This window comes from Doryrhamphus excisus, linkage group LG6 (genome assembly GCF_037039965.1).
Source record: "Doryrhamphus excisus strain RoL-2023G ecotype Guam linkage group LG6, RoL_Dexc_Guam_v1.1, whole genome shotgun sequence".
Taxonomy (NCBI): Eukaryota; Metazoa; Chordata; class Actinopteri; order Syngnathiformes; family Syngnathidae; genus Doryrhamphus; species Doryrhamphus excisus.
The window spans coordinates 9,250,336-9,272,085 of record NC_136362.1 but is presented as its reverse complement, the minus strand read 5'-3'; the positions used below and the strand labels follow the sequence as shown (position 1 = coordinate 9,272,085).

Sequence of the window (21,750 nt, the reverse complement as noted above, 5' to 3'; positions counted from 1 at the left end):
GTGAGGGAAATCGATTCAACGGTCCAATGATGCAGGCGACGAATGGTAGATGGATGACTTCAAGTCATTTGGAATTCAGATCGTTTCTTTCCAATGGGGTACTCACTAACGTTATCCGAATAATTACTTTTAGTCGATATCAAGAATTTGATGCAAAGTATTGTTATTTTTATTTTCTGTCTACAGTACATTGACGTTTTTTAAGAAAATTGTTACCGCAAACGCAATCATTTCACACTGTGAGTCATATTGTTGTCAACTGGGAGGTTTTTTTTTTCCTCACAATATGACTGCTGAGCACCTGAACAACTCATTGAAGCAATTTCAGTAGAAATTGCGTGTGAAGCTGAACTGAAATGTCGAATGAATGTTGAAATATCGTACAAATGTGTTGACATCTGTTCACCGGCTAAGGATAGAACCAGCAACTATTTTTTGGAGTTTTTTTTTTTTAGACGACCGCGCTACAACCTGAACTCTGCCACCATGCTTGCACAGAACAAGCAGGATTTGTTTACGTCATAAAAATGTCCCAGAAAATATTGAATTATGGCAAATGTGTGACATTTTTTGAAGTCCGGATAGACGGCCAAAGTCCTGAATGAGTTGAACACTTTGATGTTGAAATGGTTTGAAGTGGTTGAGAAATACTGGAATAGCTAGCGGACAAAAAAAGCATGAATGAGTGTTGAAATGGAAGAACATATCGAATGATTACACGAGGACCGAGGATTGAACCAGCGGTTGACCATTCTACCACCTGAGCCCATGTCCCCCTTTGCAACAAGTGGAATGTTACATAAATGTAAAATTATTTTCCACCAGTTGAGTTTGGCCAAATGTTGAACAATTATATGAGAGAATTGAACCAGCAACTATCGGCTGGAGAGACGACTAATCTACCACCTGAACCATGTGAGAACAAATGGAATGTTCTGGTAATGCATGTATGAATACATTGAGTACAGCCAAACTGACGATCGAACCAGCAACCATTCGGTTGGTAAACGAACAGAACCAGAAACAGAATGTTAAGTAATGGAAAATGATTTTCCACCAGTTGGAGGCACCATTGAGGTTGGCCATTTGTTTTTTAGCAGACTCAAAACGGCCGGATTTGAAATGTTGAGAACGATTTTTTTTAAATCTAACCAATATGTTGAACGATTATACGAGAGGATTGAACCAGCAACTTTCGGCTCCAGAGACTACTAATCTAACACCTGAACCATGTCAGAACAAATGGAATGTTCCAGTAATGCATGTATGAATACATGGAGTACAGCCAAACTGAGGATCGAACCAGCAACCATTCGGTTGGTAAACAACCGCTCTACCTGATTTTCCACCAGTTGGAGGCACTATTGAGGTTGGCCATTTGTTTTTTAGCAGACTCAAAACGGCCGGATTTGAAATGTTGAGAATGATTGTTGAAATCTATAAATATGTTGAACGATTATACGAGGGCTGAGGATTGAACCAGCAACTTTCGGCTTCAGAGATGACTAATCTCTACCACCTGAACCATGTGAGAACAAATGGAATGTTCTGGTAATGCATGTATGAATACATTGAGTACAGCCAAACTGACGATCGAACCAGCAACCATTCGGTTGGTAGACATCTATAAATATGTTGAACGATTATACAAGAGGTGAGAATTGAACTAGCAACTATCGGCTTGAGAGACAACCAATCTACCACCTGAACCATTTCAGAACAAATGGAATGTTCCATTAATGCATGTATGAATACATTTAGTACAGCCAAACTGAGGATCGAACCAGCAACCATTCGGTTTGGTAAACAACCGCTCCATCTCCGGATTTGAAATGTTGAGAATGATTGTTGAAAACTATAAATATGTTGAACGATTATACGAGAGAATTGAACCAGCAACTATCGTCTTCAGAGACTACTAATCTAACACCTGAACCATGTCAGAACAAATGGAATGTTCCAGTAATACATGTATGAGTACAGCCATGCTGAGGATCGAACCATCTTATCCTGCATCCTATCCTCCCTATGATTGGCTCCAGCATACCCATGTGACCCAAGTGAGGACAAGCGACCTAGAAAATGGATGGATGCATCCTGACAACTAGCATGGATGCTAAAACTGGAGATTCCAGGAAAAGCACAAATAGTCCAAACTTTATTTGAGCAATTCGTCAACAATATTCAAAACATGCGGCATATTTTGCTGTGTTTTTAGATAAAGTTTAGCATTTGGATGGCGTCCATTAAGAGCTCTTTATTCCACCTGCCATTACATAACATCATTACACAGCAAGCATTTCCACCTGAGAAAAGACATTAAGTCCAACGCATGGAGCTCATTTCCAAGGATCAAAGTTCTGCTCAGTCTCCTTATTAGCATGTAAATTGACTTTTCTCCCGTTTGATGCTTTACTCTGTAAACACCTGCCATGCCGACTCTTCTCATTTGTGTGTGTGTGTGTGTGTTATTGTGACAGATCCAGCGTGCCCTGCTGAGAAACAACCAGACGCAGCGTTTCTCTCAGAAGCAGGCCCTCAGGCTGCACCAGGGTTTGGTTACCAGCACTGCTGAACAGGTGTTGTTACTTCACCCGCTAAATGCGTATGAACGGAAACTCAAAAGTAATGTTCATGTGTGTGTGTGTTTTAGGTGATGGAGCGTTTGTGTGTACGGGTGCAGCACCAGGTTTGTGTCCTGAAAGGTTCTGAGGATTCAGAGGAAGTCCAGACAGCCAGGCAGATCCTGAAGGAAGCCAGGAACTCCAGGGCTGTGAGTGTGGTTGACTTAATTTGCATGTTTGTTTGTTGCAAGTGTTGTTTATGCTACGAGTCCACCAAGTGGAACCAAATGTTGCAAATAATCCGCCTATTTGAATCCACTGGAATGTAATGGCACGAGCCAAGTTGTACCAAAGATTATGTGATTGTGATTGGCGCATAGTGGCTCGCTGTGGCGCTGAATTAATTTGTTTGTTCGGCATGTTGCCATGTCGCCGTTATTCCACGCCACAGTGAGCCACTACACGCCAATTACATAATCTTTGGCGCAAACTGGCACCAACTGGCGCCGGCCCAGTGGACTCCAAGCATCATTGGCGCAACTTGGCTCACGCCATTACATTCCAGTGGATTCCAACAGGCGGATTGTTGGTGACATTTGGTTCCACTTTGTTTCCTCGCCGTCAAACTCAATTTTTGCCGCCGTTACGGGCCACCACGAGCCAGTTGGTGCCAGTTCGCGCCAATGCAATTTGCTGTGGCGCCTAGTGTCGCCAATAAGGTGCCTAGTGGCGTCCAGTGGCTCAAACCGCCTAGCCGGCCCAGTGGACTCCTAGCATCATTGGCACAACTTGGCTCGCGCCATTACATTCCAGTGGATTCCAACAGGTGGATTGTTGGTGACATTTGGTTCCACTTTGTGGACACACAAAGATTTTAAACGTTTTCAAGTTTACTTTCCGCCACCACGAGCCAGTTGGGAGGCAGTTTCAGCCACCGCACGCCACTAGGCACCTTATTGGCGACACTACACGCCACAGCCAATTGCATTGGCGTGAACTGGCGCCAACTGGCACCAACTGGGGCCGGCCCAGTGGACTCCTAGCATCATTGGCGCAACTTGACTCGAGCCATTACATTCCAGTAGATTCCAACAGGCGGATTGTTGGTGACATTTGGCTCCACTTTGTGGACATACGAAGATTTGTACGTTTGTAAGTTTTCAAGTTTTCTTGCCGCCAAACTCAATTTTTGTCGCTGTTACGGGCCACTACGTGCCAGTTGGGAGGCAGTTTGAGCTACTGCACGCCACTAGGCACCTTATTGGCGACACTAGGCGCCACAGCAAATTGCATTGCTGTGAACTGGCACCAACTGGCGCCGGCCTAGTGGACTCCTAGCATCGTTGGCGCAACTTAGCTCGAGCCATTACAATCCAGTGGATTCCAACACACGGATTGTTTGTGACATTTGGTTCCACTTTGTGGACACACAAAGATTTTAAACGTTTTGAAGTTTTCTTGCCGCCAAACTAAATTTTTGCCGCCATTACGGGCCACCACGAGCCAGTTTGAGCCACTGCACGCCACTAGGCACCTTATTGGCGACACAGCAAATTGCATTGGCGCAAATAATAATCTCATATAAATGATTCTTAGGCACAGTGCTTCCATTGGATTATATTGGCTAATGCTGCCTTGTTCTACTACTGCGTGTCTATGTCAATCACGTAGTATTCACTTTATCAAAGCTTCCTGGTCGTTCTGGTCCCGTTCCTCTCAACAGGGTACTTATCGCTACTTCATTGGCTCAATCTCCAAATGTGAGGTTTGACACTCGCGGGCGGTTTCATATTTTTAGCAGACAGATGTTCTGTGTGCTCTGATGTAGAAACTTGAAGTATCCGTTCAACCGGGGATTCTCAGTGAGGTACATTAAAGCAGCTTTCATGGACATCAGGGGATGATGTAAGGGATTTTGAAAGCAGTTAATTTAACACACTTCTTTTAAATCTTGTGAATGTCAAGTCATCTGATCGCGGAAGGAAGTGGCCCACAGGAGGATCATAGAGTTTTTATGAAATTAATAGGTCTTGGTAATGTAAATGTAAACATTTGGTATATTTTATTATAACCTACTCAATATTGAATCTAACCATCTGTGCCCTGTCTGCGGTAGCTGTATCCGTCTTTGTGTGAGTTGGCCCACGTGCTGTCGGTGGACGGCCCCATCCGACAACGACTGGACACTTTGGTGGGGGAGCTGGCCAAGGCTGCCGACAAAGAACTGCAGGTAGGCTGGACGCTGTTCCATTGGCGTAGACACAAAATCCCAAATGCGGTATAAACTCACAGTAGGGGTGTCAGTCGAGACCAGGCACAAGATCTTACCGTTGCTTTTTTTTAAAATAATTCCAAAAAGTACTTTTTTGTATTTTCTCATAAGCAATTTGTACCGTCTGTCAAACATTTGCAGCATTTCTTGAAATACAAGCTTTTTTATGTGATGACATGCTGTGAGATCTTACCGTTGCTTTTTTTAAAACAATTCCAAAAAGTACTTTTTTGTACATAACGTATTGACGCGAAAAAACATTTTTAATTCAAGTGAGTTTTGAAACATTTTTTAAAACCAAATAAACCATTAATGTTATAATAATATATAATTATACATAAAATAAGCCTTTAATATACCATATTTTACTCTATAAAGTTTGGGTCGTGTATTTTCTAATAAGCAATTTGTACCGTCTGTCAAACATTTGCAGCATTTCTTGAAATACAGGCTTTTTTATGTGATGACATGCTGTGAGATCATACCGTTGCTAATGTTATGATAATATATAATTATACACAAAATAAGCCTTTAATATACTATCTTTTACTCTATAAAGTTTGGGTCGTGTATTTTCTCATAAGCAATTTGTACCGTCTGTCAAACATTTGCAGCATTTCTTGAAATACAGGCTTTTTTTATGTGATGACATGCTGTGTATTATTTGCTGCTGTTCCGCTCTTATTTACTCTGCACACCAAACGTCTCTGTGAGTGTTGACTGTCGGGATGAAAGCACTGCATTTCAATGTGCAGCTTTTTTTTCCCAGATGGGAAAACCGGGTCAGGTGGAGATGTCTGAGTTGGCAGGTTATACTTTTATTTGCTACCTCTTTTGAATATATTTGGCATACTGGCTTGTTCATGTTGATACTCATTAGTAATATTCCTATTATTAATATCCCCTATGTTATTTTGCATATTTTGTCCCTTCTAATTGTTACCTTGTATTGCTCTTTATGAAGCTCCACCCTTTTGCTGTGTGTATATGCTAGCAGCCCCGCCTACCTCCATAGTGGCAAAGACTGTTTGACTGACGAAGTGTCACTCTGTTCACCGTTGTTCTAAGGTGCTGACCCAATGCACAGAGTGAACTCTCTTCCAGCCTGTTTGGAGGACAGAGACAAGGAAAAACAAACTTGTATGCACATGGAAATATATTGAGGCTAGCAAAATTTACTTTTAATTTAATTTTAATTTATCGTGTGATCATTCGATTTTTTTATGAACTTTTTTTTTTCAAACCGATACCGATAACTTTGTGTTTCTCGAGACCGATATGGAACCATTAACCGAGAACATCTAACATTTAGTTGACTGTAGTTGGTGCACACATGGAGGTAAGAAAGACTCGGACAAATTTGGATTTGGCCAACCTTAATGAAATATGATGGCATTACTATTATTACTACTGCTATTATTATTATCAGGTTATGTAGCGTATACAGCAGAGTGAGCAACCCGATAACAGAATTTATCGGTATGATACCCTCATATCAGTTCGGTGTACTCCTAATTCCATAGTATTAAATACCCGTTATGTGTGGTCCAGAACTGAAAATGCTGTATTTTCATCTAAAACAAAGTTTTCACTTCTACTGTTTCCTTTGGGATATAAAAGTAGTGCAGCCTTAGGTAGAATCTGAGCAGTTTAATTTATTGCACAAGGACACATTTTTAGTTTGCAAAACAACAACAAACAGCCGCGGATTTTTTTTTTGTGTGCATCTTTTTGTTTATGAACTTAGTTTGGTGTGAGGTGAGGACAGTTTGAATTTAGAAACAAACCTTTTTTGGGTAGGTTACATGTTTATCTAGGCATAGAACAAAATATTCTTTGTACCTTGAGTGAGTGAATTTACCTTAGACTAAAACGATCCCGCTTCATAGTTGTGATGGGACATATTCATATCTTTGTCCATCAGACAAAATTACACAGAACTCATTTCGGGCTGCACGGTGGACGAGTGGTTAGCGCACAGACCTTGCAGCTGGGAGACCTGAGTTCAATTCCAACCTTCAGTTCTCCCCATGCATGCGTGGGTTTTCTCCGGGTACTCCGGTTTCCTCCCACATTCCAAAAACATGCTAGGTTAAATAATAAAATAAATAATACATTTATATTTAATAAATAATAATTTTATATTTAATAATAAAGTTAATTATAAATTGATATTTTTTATATTTTATTATTTAATTTAGATTTAATTTATTGACTACTCCAAATTGTCCATAGGTATGAATGTGAGTGTGAATGGTTGTTTGTCTATATGTGCCCTGTGATTGGCTGGCCACCAGTCCAAGGTGTACCCCCGCCTCTCACCTGAAGATAGACGAAAACTTTGCCGACAAAATGAACCCCTGTGCAAATAATTGACATACCTGTGAAGGAGAAGAGCATGATGGTCTGTGACACTGCGTTTGGTTGCAGGTGGTGGTGGACTCCATGGTGTCCCTGTGCCGGGAGTTATGTCCCATGTCCTGTTCAGCTGCCGAGAGACTCAGCCCGTCTCTTTCGTCCATTTCCGAGCAAGTTTTGATCCCTCGTGCGGCCATTCGCAACGCCCTCATGGAAAGAGCGTCAGAGGATATTAACAGAGCCCTCGAGTAAGAACACGCTAGTAAAAGGAATTGAGTAAAATATTCTAAATGACTACTTCACATGTATTTTTTTTTATCCTTTTCTCTTTGCATCAGGGAGGTGAAGTTGTCCGTGGTTTCGTATTTAACCAACTCCATTGTGGATCAGATTCTGCAGGAACTCTACACCACACATAAAACACTGGTACTGGTAATACGCCTTTTCTGCATGACTTCTTTGTAGAGCTCTAGCAAACCATTGTTGAAACATTTAAAGTCGGGCCTTTTCAAAGTGGGAATGGACATTCAAAGCCATTCCTTGAAAAGACATTTTTGAATACCGTGCATGTGTCGAAATAAATATAGACCCGATTCTTCTCAAAGAAGATTTGAGTTCCATTGACTCGCAGGTGCTAAACAAAGATTCAAACCTCGCTAAGTCACTGTTCTTCGATAGTCTGAGTTTCAATGACTCAAGAGTACTCAAAGAAGATTCGTGTTTCAGTGACTCAAGGGTGCTAAACAAAGATTCGAACCTCGCAGACTCAAGGTTCTTCGCAGACCTGATTCACTGACTCAAGAGGACTCAATGCAGATTTAAATTTCAGTGACTCACAGGTGCTGAACAAAGATTTGAGCCTTGCTGACTCACGGTTCTTCAGAAATCTGAGTTTAAATGACTCAACAGTACTCAAAGAAGATTTGAGTTCCAATGACTCACGGGTGCTAAACAAAGATTCGAGTCTCGCTGACTCACGGTTCTTTGCAGACCTGAGTTTCAATGACTCAACAGTACTCAAAGAAAATTCGACTTTCAGTGACTCACGGGTGCTCAACAAAGATTCGAGTCTCGCTGACTTAGGGTTCTTCGCAGACCTGATTCACTGACTCAAGAGTACTCAAAGAAGATTCAAGTTTTAGTGACTCACGGGTGCTAAACAAAGATTCAAACCTCGCAGACTCACGGTTCTTCGCAGAACTGATTCACTGACTCAAGAGTACTCAATGAAGATTTGAGTTTCAGTGACTCACAGGTGCTAAACAAAGATTCAAGCCTGGCTGACTCACGGTTCTTCAAGACCTGAGTTTCAATGGCTCAACAGTACTCAAAGAAGATTCGCGTTTCAGTGACTCACAGGTGCTACACAAAGATTCGAGTCTCGCTGACTCACAGTGTCTTCGCAGACTTGATTCACTGACTCAAGAGGACTCAATGCAGATTTGAATTTCAGTGACTCACAGGTGCTGAACAAAGATTCGAGCCTTGCTGACTCACGGTTCTTCAGAAATCTGAGTTTAAATGACTCAACAGTACGCAAAGAAGATTCGAGTTTCAGTGACTCACGGGTGCTAAACAAAGATTCAAGCTTTGCCGACTCAAGGTTCTTCGGAAATCTGAGATTCACTGACTCAAGATTTCTCAATGAAGATTCGAGTTTCAGTGACTCACGGGTGCTACAGAGGTTTGAACCTTGCCGACTCAAGGTTACTTGAAGACCTGAGTTTCACCGACTCACAAGTGTTCCGTGTAGACTTGAGACTCACTGATCCACGGGTAATCCCTGAAGACTTGAGGTTCACTGAGTCATGAATGCTTGCTGCCAAACTTGCTTTGTGAGAAGTGAGTCGATTACCCGATTAACTTGTGAAGGTGATCCATACGCACTCATGTGATGCATCTTGCGATTTTGATCCGAATCTCCAAATGGTTGATTCATTTTTATTTCCTCATTTGTGTCACTTGGGAGATAAACGTTCAAGTGTGTTGTTTTTTGAATAAGGTGCTCAAAGACAAAGAAGGTTTGAGTAATACGAGGATGTTCTTATTTCCATCAAATCTAGCGGTTTTGAGATGAGGCAGTACGAGACGTTTGATAATATACGACACCTTTCTCATCCTGTTTTGCATTCTGTTCACTCCTGCTCGCCTTCCAACTCATTCTCATCGTTGTGTTCTGCCGCAATCCATCCTCTCTCATGCGTCTCTCCACTTTGATTGTTAAGAAATTGCTTTTCTCTCCGGGTCAGCTCAACAACAATCCGCATCATTACCTGCGTGGGCGAAAAGGGCGGATACACTTGAGACGTCGCCAAACAGACTGTTGCCACTAATGTGTCTAATAGTGTGTACATGATGATGCATGTGTATTTGTGTGTGTGTTTGTGTGTGTATTGCATCAGCTGCGGCAGGTGTCTCAGACAAAGCGCTGGGACGATGCTGGGACTGGAAGACATACGATCAGACAATCCAGGATCATGGAGTCTCTGGAATTCCCTGATGAAGATGTGGGTGTCACCTTGGGAATAGTAAGTATCCTGTAAAGCTGGTTGTGGTGACAACTAAGTGGTTTACCACATTGTGTCACAGCTAGGAGACCCGAGTTCAATTCCACCCTCGGCCATTTATGTGTGGAGTTTGCATGTTCTCCCCGTGCGTGCGTTGGGTTTTCTCCGGGAACTCCGGTTTCCTCCCAAAACATTTCAAAAACATGCTAGGTTAATTAGCGACTCCAAATTGTCCATAGGTATGAATGTGAGTGTGAATGGTTGTTTGTCTATATGTGCCCTGTGATTGGCTGGCCACCATTCCGGGGTGTACCCTGCCTCTCGCCTGAAGACAGCTGGGATAGGCTCCAGCACCCCTGCGACCCTCGTGAGGATAAGCGGTAGAAAATGAATGAATGAATGAATGAATATTTTTTGCTGATATGTTATGGAGCAGGGCTGCACGGCGGTCCGAGTGGTTAGCGCACAGACCTCACAGCTAGGAGACCAGGGTTTAATTCCACCACCATTCCTGCCATCTCTGTGTGGAGTTTGCATGTTCTCCTCGTGCATGCGTGGGTTTTCTCCGAGTACTCTGGTTTCCTACCACATTCCAAAAACATGCTAGGTTAATTAGCGACTCCAAATTGTCCATAGGTATGAATGTGAGTGTGAATGGTTGTTTGTCTATGTATATGTGCCCTGTGATTGGCTGGCCACCAGTCCGGGGTCTACCCCGCCTTTTGCCTGAAGACACTTCGTGTCCACTGCCATCATGCGCGTTATATAGCACGGGAAGCACCTTGCAAACCTTTTGTTTTGCTTCTAACACACACCAAAAAAGCAAGATGCCCGTCTATAGTTATGGGGCCAAATTTACACCACGCAAAAAAAGGAAATGCGGTGTCCAAATCATCACAGTTGTTATCATTGACTTATATTCATGACTTTTGTGGACAGAATGTCGAGATAAAGTCCCCTTCCCCAAGTGGAGGAGTTTTAAGTACCTTGGGGTTTTGTTTACGACAGAAGGAAGGATGATCAACATGCGGATTGGTGTGGCGTCTGGGGTGATCTGTTGGGACAACGGGGGTGGGATGAAAGAAAATGAAAAGTTAAGTTTGTGTGAGAGCGACTGAGATAGCGTTTGTGTTTACTATTGTGTCCTATCAGTACTTTACTATGCATTATCTGTGAATAGTTGTGCTACGTGAGTGGCGCTGTGAGGCTGAAAATGCACTGAATCTAAAAGGTGTAACAATAATATCCAGCAACACTAATGCTGCAATGTTTAATCTAAAGGACACCATGGCTATCAAGAAGCGGAGCTCCAGAACCAGAAGAATCCGCCCTGTCTCCACCAGACCAAGTGAGTTTTTTTGTCTCTATAGACTTGATTTGAAAAACTTGTCGTAAGTCGTAGTAATGTTTTTTTTTTTTTTTTGTAGGTCTCGGAGATGAGCCCAATTCCTCCCCCGTCCCTTCCGCTCCTCCACCCTCTGCCCATCTTCCCCACTCCGCATCGTGGGAATGTCTGTCCACCCTTCCCACCAATGGCTCGCCCTTACGCCACGTGACCCACGTAAGGCCCCGTCCACCGCGGAGACACAGAGCAGGGCACCTTCCCCCAGAATTTGTGAGTTCATTACAAATGAGAAACCACGTTGGGTGTGCGAAGGGAGAGGGAGTGTATCTGAATTATTACTGAGGAACACGGGAAGAGGGGGGGGGGGGTTGCGTTTCCGCAGGACCTTCAGGCGAAAAATGTTGTTCTGAAGGTTGCCTGCTTCGTGCCAACTTTTCATTCATTTTATCCCCCCCCCTGCCAGTGGCACGATCCAAAAATAAGCAGCCTTTGAATTCTGAAGCCGTTGCCTGCGTCGTTGTGCAATGACTAGCTTTGTCTCCTGGAGGCAGCTTCTAACTTACCAAAATTGGAGAAACGTTCCAAATCACGACAAGCGCTGCTTGGAATTTTGGCCTGCTTGTTTTTTTGTTTTTTTTGAAGTGCAAATGGCAGACTTTCAACTTGTGTTTTTTTTTTTTTTGACATGGAAGGATTAAACATTGTTATCATTTTCCTTGTTTCTTGTAGCCTTGCTCTGAGAATGGAGGAGTCAGTGTACTGGAGGATGGACTGCCAGATTTCTACAGCAAGAGAGTCCTTCCTGACAGGTAATGGTAATGGTTTTATTTCATTTGAACATGCATCAGATTACAATTGAATGCATCGCATAATCAGTTCACAGTTCCACATGTCCAAAAGGAGTAGGAAGAAGAAAAGCTTATTAAATCCTACCCCTCCATCTTGGTACTTTTACAATCAGTAACTGTTACATTTGTTCACTTCCTGCTTTCCCAATAAAGTTTGCGTTTTTTTTGTAATTTTAATTTTTACATTTAAATTTCCATTTTCAAATTTAAATTTACATTTTAATTTTAATTTGTTTGAGGGTCTTACTCAATCCATTCCATAGTTTGATTCCACATACTGAAATGCTATGGCTTTTTAACGTAGTCCTAGCATATAAGTGTTTTATTTAAATGTAGTTCTTCCCTGAGATCATATTTCTCCTCTCTTGTAGAGAAGTACTGGATGACATTTTTAGCTAATTGGTTATTTTTAGCCTTATACATTATTTTAGCTGTTTGAAGATGAACTATATCAGCAAGTTGAAGTATTTGTGATTTTATAAATAAGGAGTTAGTATGTTCTCTGTAGGCGGCATTATGAATTATCCTTACTGGCCTTTTTTGCAGTACATTTAGCGAGTGAAGATTGCTTTTGTAGTTATTAGCCCATATTTCCACACAATAAGTAAGATATGGTACTGACGGCTTTAGCGTGTTGGTATTAGATATTTCAGCTGTCATAAAAGCAAAAAAATATTTGCGTCAAAGTGGAAGTTATGCTTTTCTAAAAAGGCTGTTTTTCTCCTTTTTGTAGAACAGAAGGTAGAAACAATTTTCCGATGGAAAAAAAAAAAATCCTTGCTAGCATCCTATTAGCTTGCTAATACATGAAAACAGGAACCGGAAGTCAACTCCGTCACCTGTCTATGATGTCATCAGGGGACGACTCTCTTGTTCTTTGCTAACTTACACAGTTTTGCGTACTTATATGGTTATATTGATCTCTTCCTATCTCTGTTTGTTGTTTTTCTCTCACCTTTAGTCAGCTGTCAGCCATCCATCAGGCCCAGTCTTTGAGGAGGAAAAAGAGACGCAGCGTGTTGTCTATTTTTTCCGGTTTCCGTAGGAACCGCAATTCCACCATATCCAACCAGGAGTTAGAGTGAGTCACTCACTGTACGACATAAAGCTTGAGAAAGGAGGAAAACATATCAATCTGCATGTTATTTATATATAAATAAAAGGTAAAAATATTCAAACAAATAAAATTTAAAATAAATACAAAAATAACCTCAAAAATACAGTTAAAAATGTCATTAAATTATCCATACATAAAATTTAAGTAAACTGAAATTGATTGTAATAAATCATATTAAATAGATAATATTTAAAATATTTAAAAAATTTAAAATCATACAATTTAAAAAAATAGTTATATTTAATGACAATTTTTCAAACATTATTAAAGCACTGCACTGTAGACATTCCCCTTGCTAGCAAGCTTGTCAGCTAACCAGTTAGCCTCATATTTATTTCTTCTAAACTTAAACCAAAAACGTACCACTTCCACACAGAATGAGAGAACTTTTTTTCTTTCTACCGTCAGACATGCCATGGCTGACTGCGCGACTTAAGGTAATGTCATGTAAGGTAATGTTGCAATGTTTTGTGGCATTACTGCTGGCTAGCGACCATAATAATAATAATACTTGTATTTCAATATGTTTTGACTAATAATAGACTACAGTCTAAACAGCGATCAATTATTAATTAATTTCTGAAAACCGTGATATAACAACGGAGCGATAATCGACCTGTGACATTGGGTGGGATGACTCTACGCCAAAATTAATATCTGTCATAGTCAATGTAGCTTTTGGCTCATAGCCATCACTTCATTTCCTCCTAAATTCAATAGAACATTTATGAAAGTAACCAAAATATTCTCACTTCCCATCTTTGCTGGCCTGCCGGGTCCAATCCTCGACACCCATAAAAGTACTTCATTACGACTAATACTTCTTCCTGTCTACATCAGCAGCACCTCGGAGAACGTCTACTCGATGATTCAGCACCCAAAGGACGCGGGGAGGACAGATAATACCATGCATGGCGCAAACGGGGCCATGCCCTCGCCTGGGGTCGGACAGGGTGTTCCCGTGCAAGGCCTCAGGCCCACCAGCCCCTCCTGCCTCATCCAGCGACAGGTGCAGTCTCATCACCTCTGTTCTTCAGGACTCCAGTCTCTTGTGTTCAAATGTTGTACTCGGATTTTGGCAATACTGACGCTTCCAGTATGATTCCCAAACTCATATGATGTCTCAAATGTGCAGAAATTTTGAATTTTTAACTCGAAGATCTACAACTTTTTCTATGGATATCATAACTAATCGGTCTGTTGAGATGATTAGACAACATGATTGCACAGGTATGCTCTAGGCTGGTCACAGTAAAAGGCCACTCCCAAATGTGCAGTTATATTGCACAGCACAATTCCACAGATAAAACATTGATGATTGCACAGATGTGCTCTAGGCTGGCCACAGTAAAAGGCCACTCCAAAATGTGCAGTTATATTGCACAGCACAATTCCACTGATACAACACTGATGTGCTCTAGGCTGGCCACAGTAAAAGGCTACTCCAAAATGTGCAGTTATATTGCACAGCACAATTCCACTGATGATTGCTCCGATGTGCTGTAGGCTGGCCATAGTAAAAGGCCGCTCCAAAATGTGCTGTTATATTGCACAGCACAATTCCACTGATTCAACATTGACGATTGCACAGATGTGCTCTAGGCTGGCCACAGTAAAAGGCCAATCCAAAATGTGCAGTTGTATTGCACAGCACAATTCCACTGATTCAACATTGATGATTGCACAAGTGTGCTCTAGACTGGCCACAGTAAAAGGTTGCTTCAAAATGTGAATTTTTATCCCACAGCACAAAGCTGCAGATGATTAGACAGCATGGTGTTTGCACAGGTGTGCTCTTAGGCTGGCCACAATAAATGTGCCGCTTTGTTGCACAGCACAATTCCACTGATTGAACATTGATTTTTGTACAGATGTGCTCCAGGCTGGCCACAGTAAAAGGCCACTCCAAAAATGTGCAGTTATATTGCGCCACACAATTCCACTGATTCAACATTGATGGTTGCACGGGTGTGCTCTAGGCTGGCCACAGTAAAAGGTTGCTTCAAAATGTGAATTTTTATCACACAGCACCAAGCTGCAGATGATTAGACAGCATGATGTTTGCACAGGTATGCTCTTATTTGCACAGGTTCACTCACATGCTCTTAGGCTGGCCATAATAAAAGGTCAGTACAAAACAAGTGCAAAGCACAACGCCATCGATTATTAGAAAACATGGTCTTTTGGGAAGGTTCAGCACTGTTCCAAGTTGTTGCCATTTGTGGGTAATGGCTCTCACTGTGGCTGGCTGGAGTCCCAAAGCTTCAGAAATCACTTTCTAACCTTTTCCTCAGTTATGTTGTAACGGGAGTTAAAAGTTTCATTTAAATTGATTTAGTTAATTCATTTCATTCACTTAGTTTCATTGCGTTCAGTTGTTGTCATCGACTAATATTTTAATTTGTTTTATGATCTGACACATTTAAGTGTGACACCGCAACAATCGGAGTGCTTCCTAATTTGCATCTAATTAAGATGGCAAAACATTCTTCTTCTGCATCACTGGAAACAACAACCACAATAATTAGCTTTGTTAAATTAATATCATTCTCACTCTGTTCAGTTAGAATAAATCTGGATTGCGTTGTTTTGCCGCACTTGCAGCCATTGCCTTAGAGTCCTTAAGAAAACTTGGAAAACTTGGAATGCAGATGTATGATCCAAAATGGTCGTACTGTATAACGTACTGTATGTTGACATGTCTCCTTCCTTAGTCCACCGATCTGGTCAGCATGGTGTACAGCTGCATAGGTGCCGACATTGAGGAATCTGACACCAGCAGCACCTCTGACCTCAAAGCGATGGATCAAGACACCGACAGGTCAACCGGCACCTTGGAGATCCCGGCAGACAACGGACGCGTGGTGTCCTCCAAGCAGCTGGCGGAGACAGGCAGGCAGGAGAGGATCGTACCGCTGACTGGCCTACAAAGCGACATGGAGGAGGACACACAGGCTGGCGATAAAAGCGGAAGCGGAGCTGCTTGTGGACCCAGGCCGGATCCTCCGCCTCAGTGCACCAAGCCCAGTCTTGCTGCTATGCGGCAGAGACACCTGCAGGAGAGTTTAGGTACTGCAACTGTAGTATGGACTATAGCTGCATGTACAATAAATGTACAACAAATGAAGAAAGCTCTTTTTCTTCCTTTATGAAGCTTTCTTATAAAAAAAACAAGTGGTAAGTGAAACATACAGGGAAAAAATAAAATTAATTCCAATTACTGCTCATGTTACAGGCTAAAAACACAGCTAACCGTTAGCTAACACACGTACACCAACTGTAAATGCAAGCTAGCAGTAGCATGAAGCTAGCGAACTTGACAAAACAAATACAACTTTTGAAACAGAAAATGCATCTATGTAAGTGCTTTATACACCGATATACTTACAAAGACGATAATTTCCCAAGAAACAAGCGTTTAAAGCAATTTTCAGCGTCTTTATGAGGTTTTCAGGTTTCATTTCTGCTGTGAAGCTAGCCTGCTTTTCACCGAGAGAAAAACGACAAAGCTTGTCTATATGCGAGAGCACTCTCTAGTGGCCCAAAACGATACTTTCTAGAGAAGATGTCTCACTCTGTAAACTTTTTAACCCTAGCGTTTTTTAACAATATTTATTCGAACTTGTAGCTATTTATTACTTTCATTTTAACTAACTTATGAATTATTAATGTCTTTGACCCAAAGACATGACATACATTCTTAATTTTTACTTTAATGTTGACTTTCAGCAGAGGCAGGAAGACTTGAAGCGGAAGAAGAACACAATGAAAGAAAACGTGAGGGGAAAGAAAAAGCACGAGGACCAGAAGGGCAGCGTCCTCTCATTCCGGTGAAGGTGCGTGTTTGCAAAATAAACGCTAAGCGCTAATATGTCACAGTCACTTCCTATCTACCCAACCTTCAGCCCAGTCTGGACCTCTCAAGAGACAAAACCTCCCCGGAAAACGCTAAGATTTCTCCCAAAATCTCACCTGTCAGTCATGACGTTGTCACCAATGAGAAGAGCCTGCTGGTATCTGCCAAGCCTGAAAAGGATTCAAGCACCGACCCTGCTCTTAGTGAAGGTATTAAAAACCACACCTCGTCCGCCATAATTTGGTAATATTTTATAAACACAAAGTCTACGTATGTCAAGGTAGCGGCCGTGTAACTTTTCCAATCAGTAACCATTACATTTGTTCACTTCCTGCTTTCCGTAATACAGTTTAAGTTTTTTTTTTTGTTTTTTTTTTTTTACATTTTGTAATTTTTTTGTCCCGTACCGAAGTACGAGGCGGGGTACACCCTGGACTGGTGGCCAGCCAATCACAGGGCACATATAGACAAACAACCATTCACACTCACATTCATACCTATGGACAATTTGGAGTCGCTAATTAACCTAGCATGTTTTTGGAATGTGAGAGAAAACCGGAGTACCCGGAGAAAACCCACGCATGCACGGGGAGAAATTGAACCCTGGTCTCCTAGCTGTGAGGTCTGCGTGCTAACCACTCAGCTGCTATTAATCTGTTCTTAATAAATGGAATGTTTTCAAAGTTAGAGCTTGGAAAACCTGTTTGCAGCTTTCTAAATATGTTTTTTTAACATTATTAGAGCTCTCCAGACATGAAATAACACCCCTATAGTCACCTTTAAGCTTGCATTACCCAACATAGTAGACAAGATATGACGGATAGTCTGTTTCTGGTTTCTTTATAGTACTTCCGGTGGCAGTTGTCTCATCGATGTAATATTACTGACAACTAGTGACCACTGTGTAGTACTACATATCACATAACGCGAACCACTTAACTATGTCATTTAATTTTACAATTTTGCCAGTTTGTATGTTAAAAGTTGAAATACTTAGAAAGCAACTAGCGGGCCGGATTCAAACACTTAGCGTGCCGCATGAGGCCCCCGGGCCGCAGTTTGCCCACCCCTGTAACTCTGTATCAATTACATTTTAAACTGTGCTAGATACTCCTCGACTCATTTCACAGCCGTTTGAATAAAAGAACCCCAAGTGGACTTCCGCCTAGTACAAGACCAGGTCCAAACAGTTTTTGGACCCTATTTCAAAAATGTTTGTTTTATTATCAGATAAGAATGAAGATCGCAATGGATTCCCGGATGTGTCACGAGGCAGCACAAGGAAGTCCAACTCGTTTGATACAGGTAGGTCTCAACTCAACTTGTGGTTTTAGTACCCCACGACTGGTACGTGATTATTCCACGTTATATCCACACTTCAATGCATGGATGTATGAAATATGGTTAGTTATGGTCAGTTACGTTTAAGCCCCATGTTATCGTATGTGCATCATGTCATTTCCCCCCCCCCCCGTAGGCATGGAGCGGGGAAGTCACAACGATCTGGAAAGGTTTTCAGATCCTAGATTCCCTGTGAGAAAACCTTATTTCCCCCGACACAGAAACAGATCTCTGGACTACCCCGCTGGGACCAGGTGTATGTATCTGTTTGCCTTTCCTGCATGTGACAGTTTTCAAAACCCTTCATGCTGAATCCACAAAAAAAAAAAGAAACAGTCAAGGCGTTCCCTGTGGTATCGACCCGCCCGGTTAGGAAGCAATAACAATTGTCAATTTTCCAATCGTTCCCTTGGGATGACGCATCTCTGCAGTGTGGATAGAGTTTTTGCGGAGTCTCCCAGCACAGTTACAGTATGGAGGTTGTCGGAAATTCAGCCGGACTGGGTCTCAGAAAACGAAAACACCAAAACTGAAAGACTCCCAAATCATAGATAGAGTCTGGAGATCTGCGATACATATTTGTATAACCAGTTTGGAGGTAGGTCAGTGATGGTCTGGGGAGTCACTTCCTGCTTTCCTAATATAGTTTAAGGTTTGCTTTTTATTTTATTTTTTATTATTTTTATTATATGTTTTTTTATTTATTTTATTTTATTCATAACATATATTGAATAATATTTATTTATATTTAATAATTTAATAAGCAAATCTTATTAAATCCTACCCCTCCATCTGGTACTTTTACAATCAGTAACTGTTACATTTGTTCACTTCCTGCTTTCCTTTTTTTTTTTTTTGCTTTCTGCTTTCCTAATATAGTTTAAGGTTTGGTTTTTTATGTTTTTTATTATTTCATTTTTTATTTAATTTAAATTTTATTTTTGTATTTATTTTATTTTATTTATTATATATATGTAATATTTATTTATATTTAATAATTGAATAAGCAAATGTTTTTATAAACTTAAACTATTAGGAAAAGTTATATTTATAAAATATTTATAAATGTTCACTTCCTGTTTTCCTAATATAGTTTAAGTTTTTTTTTTTTGTTTTTTTTTTTTTTGCTTTCTGCTTTCCTAATATAGTTTAAGGTTTGGTTTTTTATGTTTTTTATTATTTAATTTTTTATTTAATTTAAATTTTATTTTTGTATTTATTTTATTTTATTTATTATATATGTTTAATATTTATTTATATTTAATAATTGAATAAGCAAATGTTTTTATAAACTTAAACTATTAGGAAAAGTTATATTTATAAAATATTTATAAATGTTCACTTCCTGTTTTCCTAATATAGTTTAAGTTTTTTTTTTGTTTTTTTTTTTAATTAGAACGTCAACATTCTTCGGCGAGGAAAGGCTTTTCTCAGCTCTGGTTTAACTTTGTTCAGATACAGGCTTCTATTAGCGCAGTAATTGGCAGGCATGGCTTCATTATTCATCTTTTTTATTTTTTTTTTAAGCTGTGCAGTCAGGCCTTTAAGATGAAAAACTCCCTGCAATAGATTTCAAGGGCCACTAATCAAACGACTGCAAATTATCTCTGCGAGTAATCAGGAAGCACGCATCCAAAGTCTGCAGGGGACTCAAGCCAGTCGATTCAAATTAGTATGAACAACAGTCGACTTGCCACTTCTTCGCTGTTGCGGTGTCAAGTTTGGATGTTTGGGCATCTTGTTTATACTGAAAAAAAAAATTACTTATTACATATCAAAACATATCAACATATGTAGGTATCCATTTAAAGACTTATGCACTAATATACATGCAAAACAATACTATTTTACACTCATATCTAACCCACAAGGTATGCTGGGTAATTTCTAGTACTGTTTTCTAGTACTGTGTGATTCACTGCGGGTGATGAATACCTCCTAAAGCAACTTAACGCAACTTTGACTACTTTCTGTGCAACACAGGTTTGAGTAACGCAGGGTAAAAGAGAGAGGTTTTCAAACAATAAAATTCCTAATTATGGAGATTATGAGCAAAAAATGGCTTCAGATGGTAAATATCCTTTGTGCTCTCGGACACTAGTGAAACTAATTATGTATATGAATGCGTTTATCTTAATGCATTCATATACCGTACATAATTGCCGTAGTGTGTGGGTGCATGTCTGTCTGACTTCCTGTTGCTGCTGCCTCCTTTGTCCTGGTGCATGCGGGTCGCAGGGGGGGGGCGGTGTCCAGCCAATCACAGGGCACATATAGACAAACAACCATTCACACTCACATTCATACCTATGGACAATTTGGAGTCGCTAATTAACCTAGCATGTTTGAGACATGAGATGTCCGAGGGTGGAATTGAACTCGGGTCTCCTGGCTGTGAGGCCTGCACGCTAACCACTCAGCAGCAGTTAATCAGTTCTTAATAAATGGAATTTTTTAAGTTAGAGCTTAGAAAACCTGTTTGCAACTTTCTAAATATGTTTTTTTAACATTATTAGAGCTCTCCAGACATGAAATAACACCCCTATAGTTACATTTACACTTGCATTACCCGACATAGTAAACAATATAAGACAGATAGACTGTTTCTGGTTTCTGTGTAGTACTTGCGGTGGCTGTTACTGACACCTAGTGACCACTGTAGAATACTACATATCACATATTTGAATGCGTCTTCTGAATGCCTTATATTTTTGTTTTTTATGGTTGAAAATGTTTGATTTTAGGCGTAAAACATGATTTATTATCACAAGTTACAAGGGACTAGTTGAGAGTTTTTATATTATGGGATGTATTTTGTATTAATTGACAGTGCGTTTGCTTTTTTTTTAGGCTATGAGGGTCCCCATCTTGGTAACAAAGATGCTTTATGACGTTAAGGTTGTCCGGCTGAGGTTTGCATGGAAAACAAGACCGGAAAACCGGAAGACTGGCGCTGACCAACACCCTGGAGTCCATGATTTTCTTTTTTTTTTTTTTTTATAATTACTTTTTAAATTAACGTAAAGACTTGTGAGTGTGCTTTTATTGTGTCTTTCTTTTTCATGTTAAAGTGATTGCATTCGTTAGAGGGAATTTTACAAAAGCACTTTTCATACAGTTCTAGTTCCACGTTTGTCCCCGCTAGTTGTTTTATGCCCTGAAGCTAAATCATTTCAAAAAGAGAATTTCCCGTCTCCTGCCTGTCGTTGACTGACAATCTGCTAAAAGCTACATTTGTACGTGTATTTATTCCAATGGATATGCACATGATGGACATAAAACTGCACTAACCGTTGTGGTACATGTACAATCAGGATCATTTTTATCATGTATCCATCGCTATGCATTATTGTATGCGTTTTATGGAGAACTGTGTCGTAACACGCTTAGCTGTTCCATCTCTATTAGCTATTTATGATCACTTATAGTTTTAATCTCATTTTACAGGGAGGAAAAATGATTCTATTTTTTGAAAATGCTTCAGTGAAAGAGAATGAATAAAAATGAATTTACACAAATATTTCTGATGCCTGTGTTGGTGC

General features: G+C 40.5%; 1 protein-coding gene across 8 annotated transcripts in view; it reads left to right on the top strand.

Annotated features, from left to right (window-relative positions):
• Positions 1 to 21,726, top strand: part of carmil3 (capping protein regulator and myosin 1 linker 3) — a 95,520-nt gene extending 73,794 nt beyond the window's left edge. For 2 of the 8 annotated variants that reach the window (XM_078791370.1, XM_078791376.1), the window contains exons 24-40: positions 2,481 to 2,579; positions 2,654 to 2,773; positions 4,681 to 4,794; positions 7,267 to 7,442; positions 7,533 to 7,626; positions 9,597 to 9,722; positions 10,983 to 11,049; positions 11,129 to 11,316; positions 11,776 to 11,855; positions 12,856 to 12,975; positions 13,852 to 14,020; positions 15,726 to 16,080; positions 16,741 to 16,847; positions 16,917 to 17,076; positions 18,098 to 18,172; positions 18,345 to 18,464; positions 21,059 to 21,726. In XM_078791370.1, the coding sequence (XP_078647496.1) occupies positions 2,481 to 2,579; positions 2,654 to 2,773; positions 4,681 to 4,794; positions 7,267 to 7,442; positions 7,533 to 7,626; positions 9,597 to 9,722; positions 10,983 to 11,049; positions 11,129 to 11,316; positions 11,776 to 11,855; positions 12,856 to 12,975; positions 13,852 to 14,020; positions 15,726 to 16,080; positions 16,741 to 16,847; positions 16,917 to 17,076; positions 18,098 to 18,172; positions 18,345 to 18,464; positions 21,059 to 21,099 (2,211 nt within the window). In that variant the 3' untranslated portion in view covers positions 21,100 to 21,726. The remainder of the gene's footprint in view (positions 1 to 2,480; positions 2,580 to 2,653; positions 2,774 to 4,680; positions 4,795 to 7,266; positions 7,443 to 7,532; positions 7,627 to 9,596; positions 9,723 to 10,982; positions 11,050 to 11,128; positions 11,317 to 11,775; positions 11,856 to 12,855; positions 12,976 to 13,851; positions 14,021 to 15,725; positions 16,081 to 16,740; positions 16,848 to 16,916; positions 17,077 to 18,097; positions 18,173 to 18,344; positions 18,465 to 21,058) is intronic. The other 6 variants (XM_078791372.1, XM_078791374.1, XM_078791371.1 and 3 more) reach the window with 6 other exon arrangements.
• Positions 21,727 to 21,750: the final 24 nt, after the last annotated feature.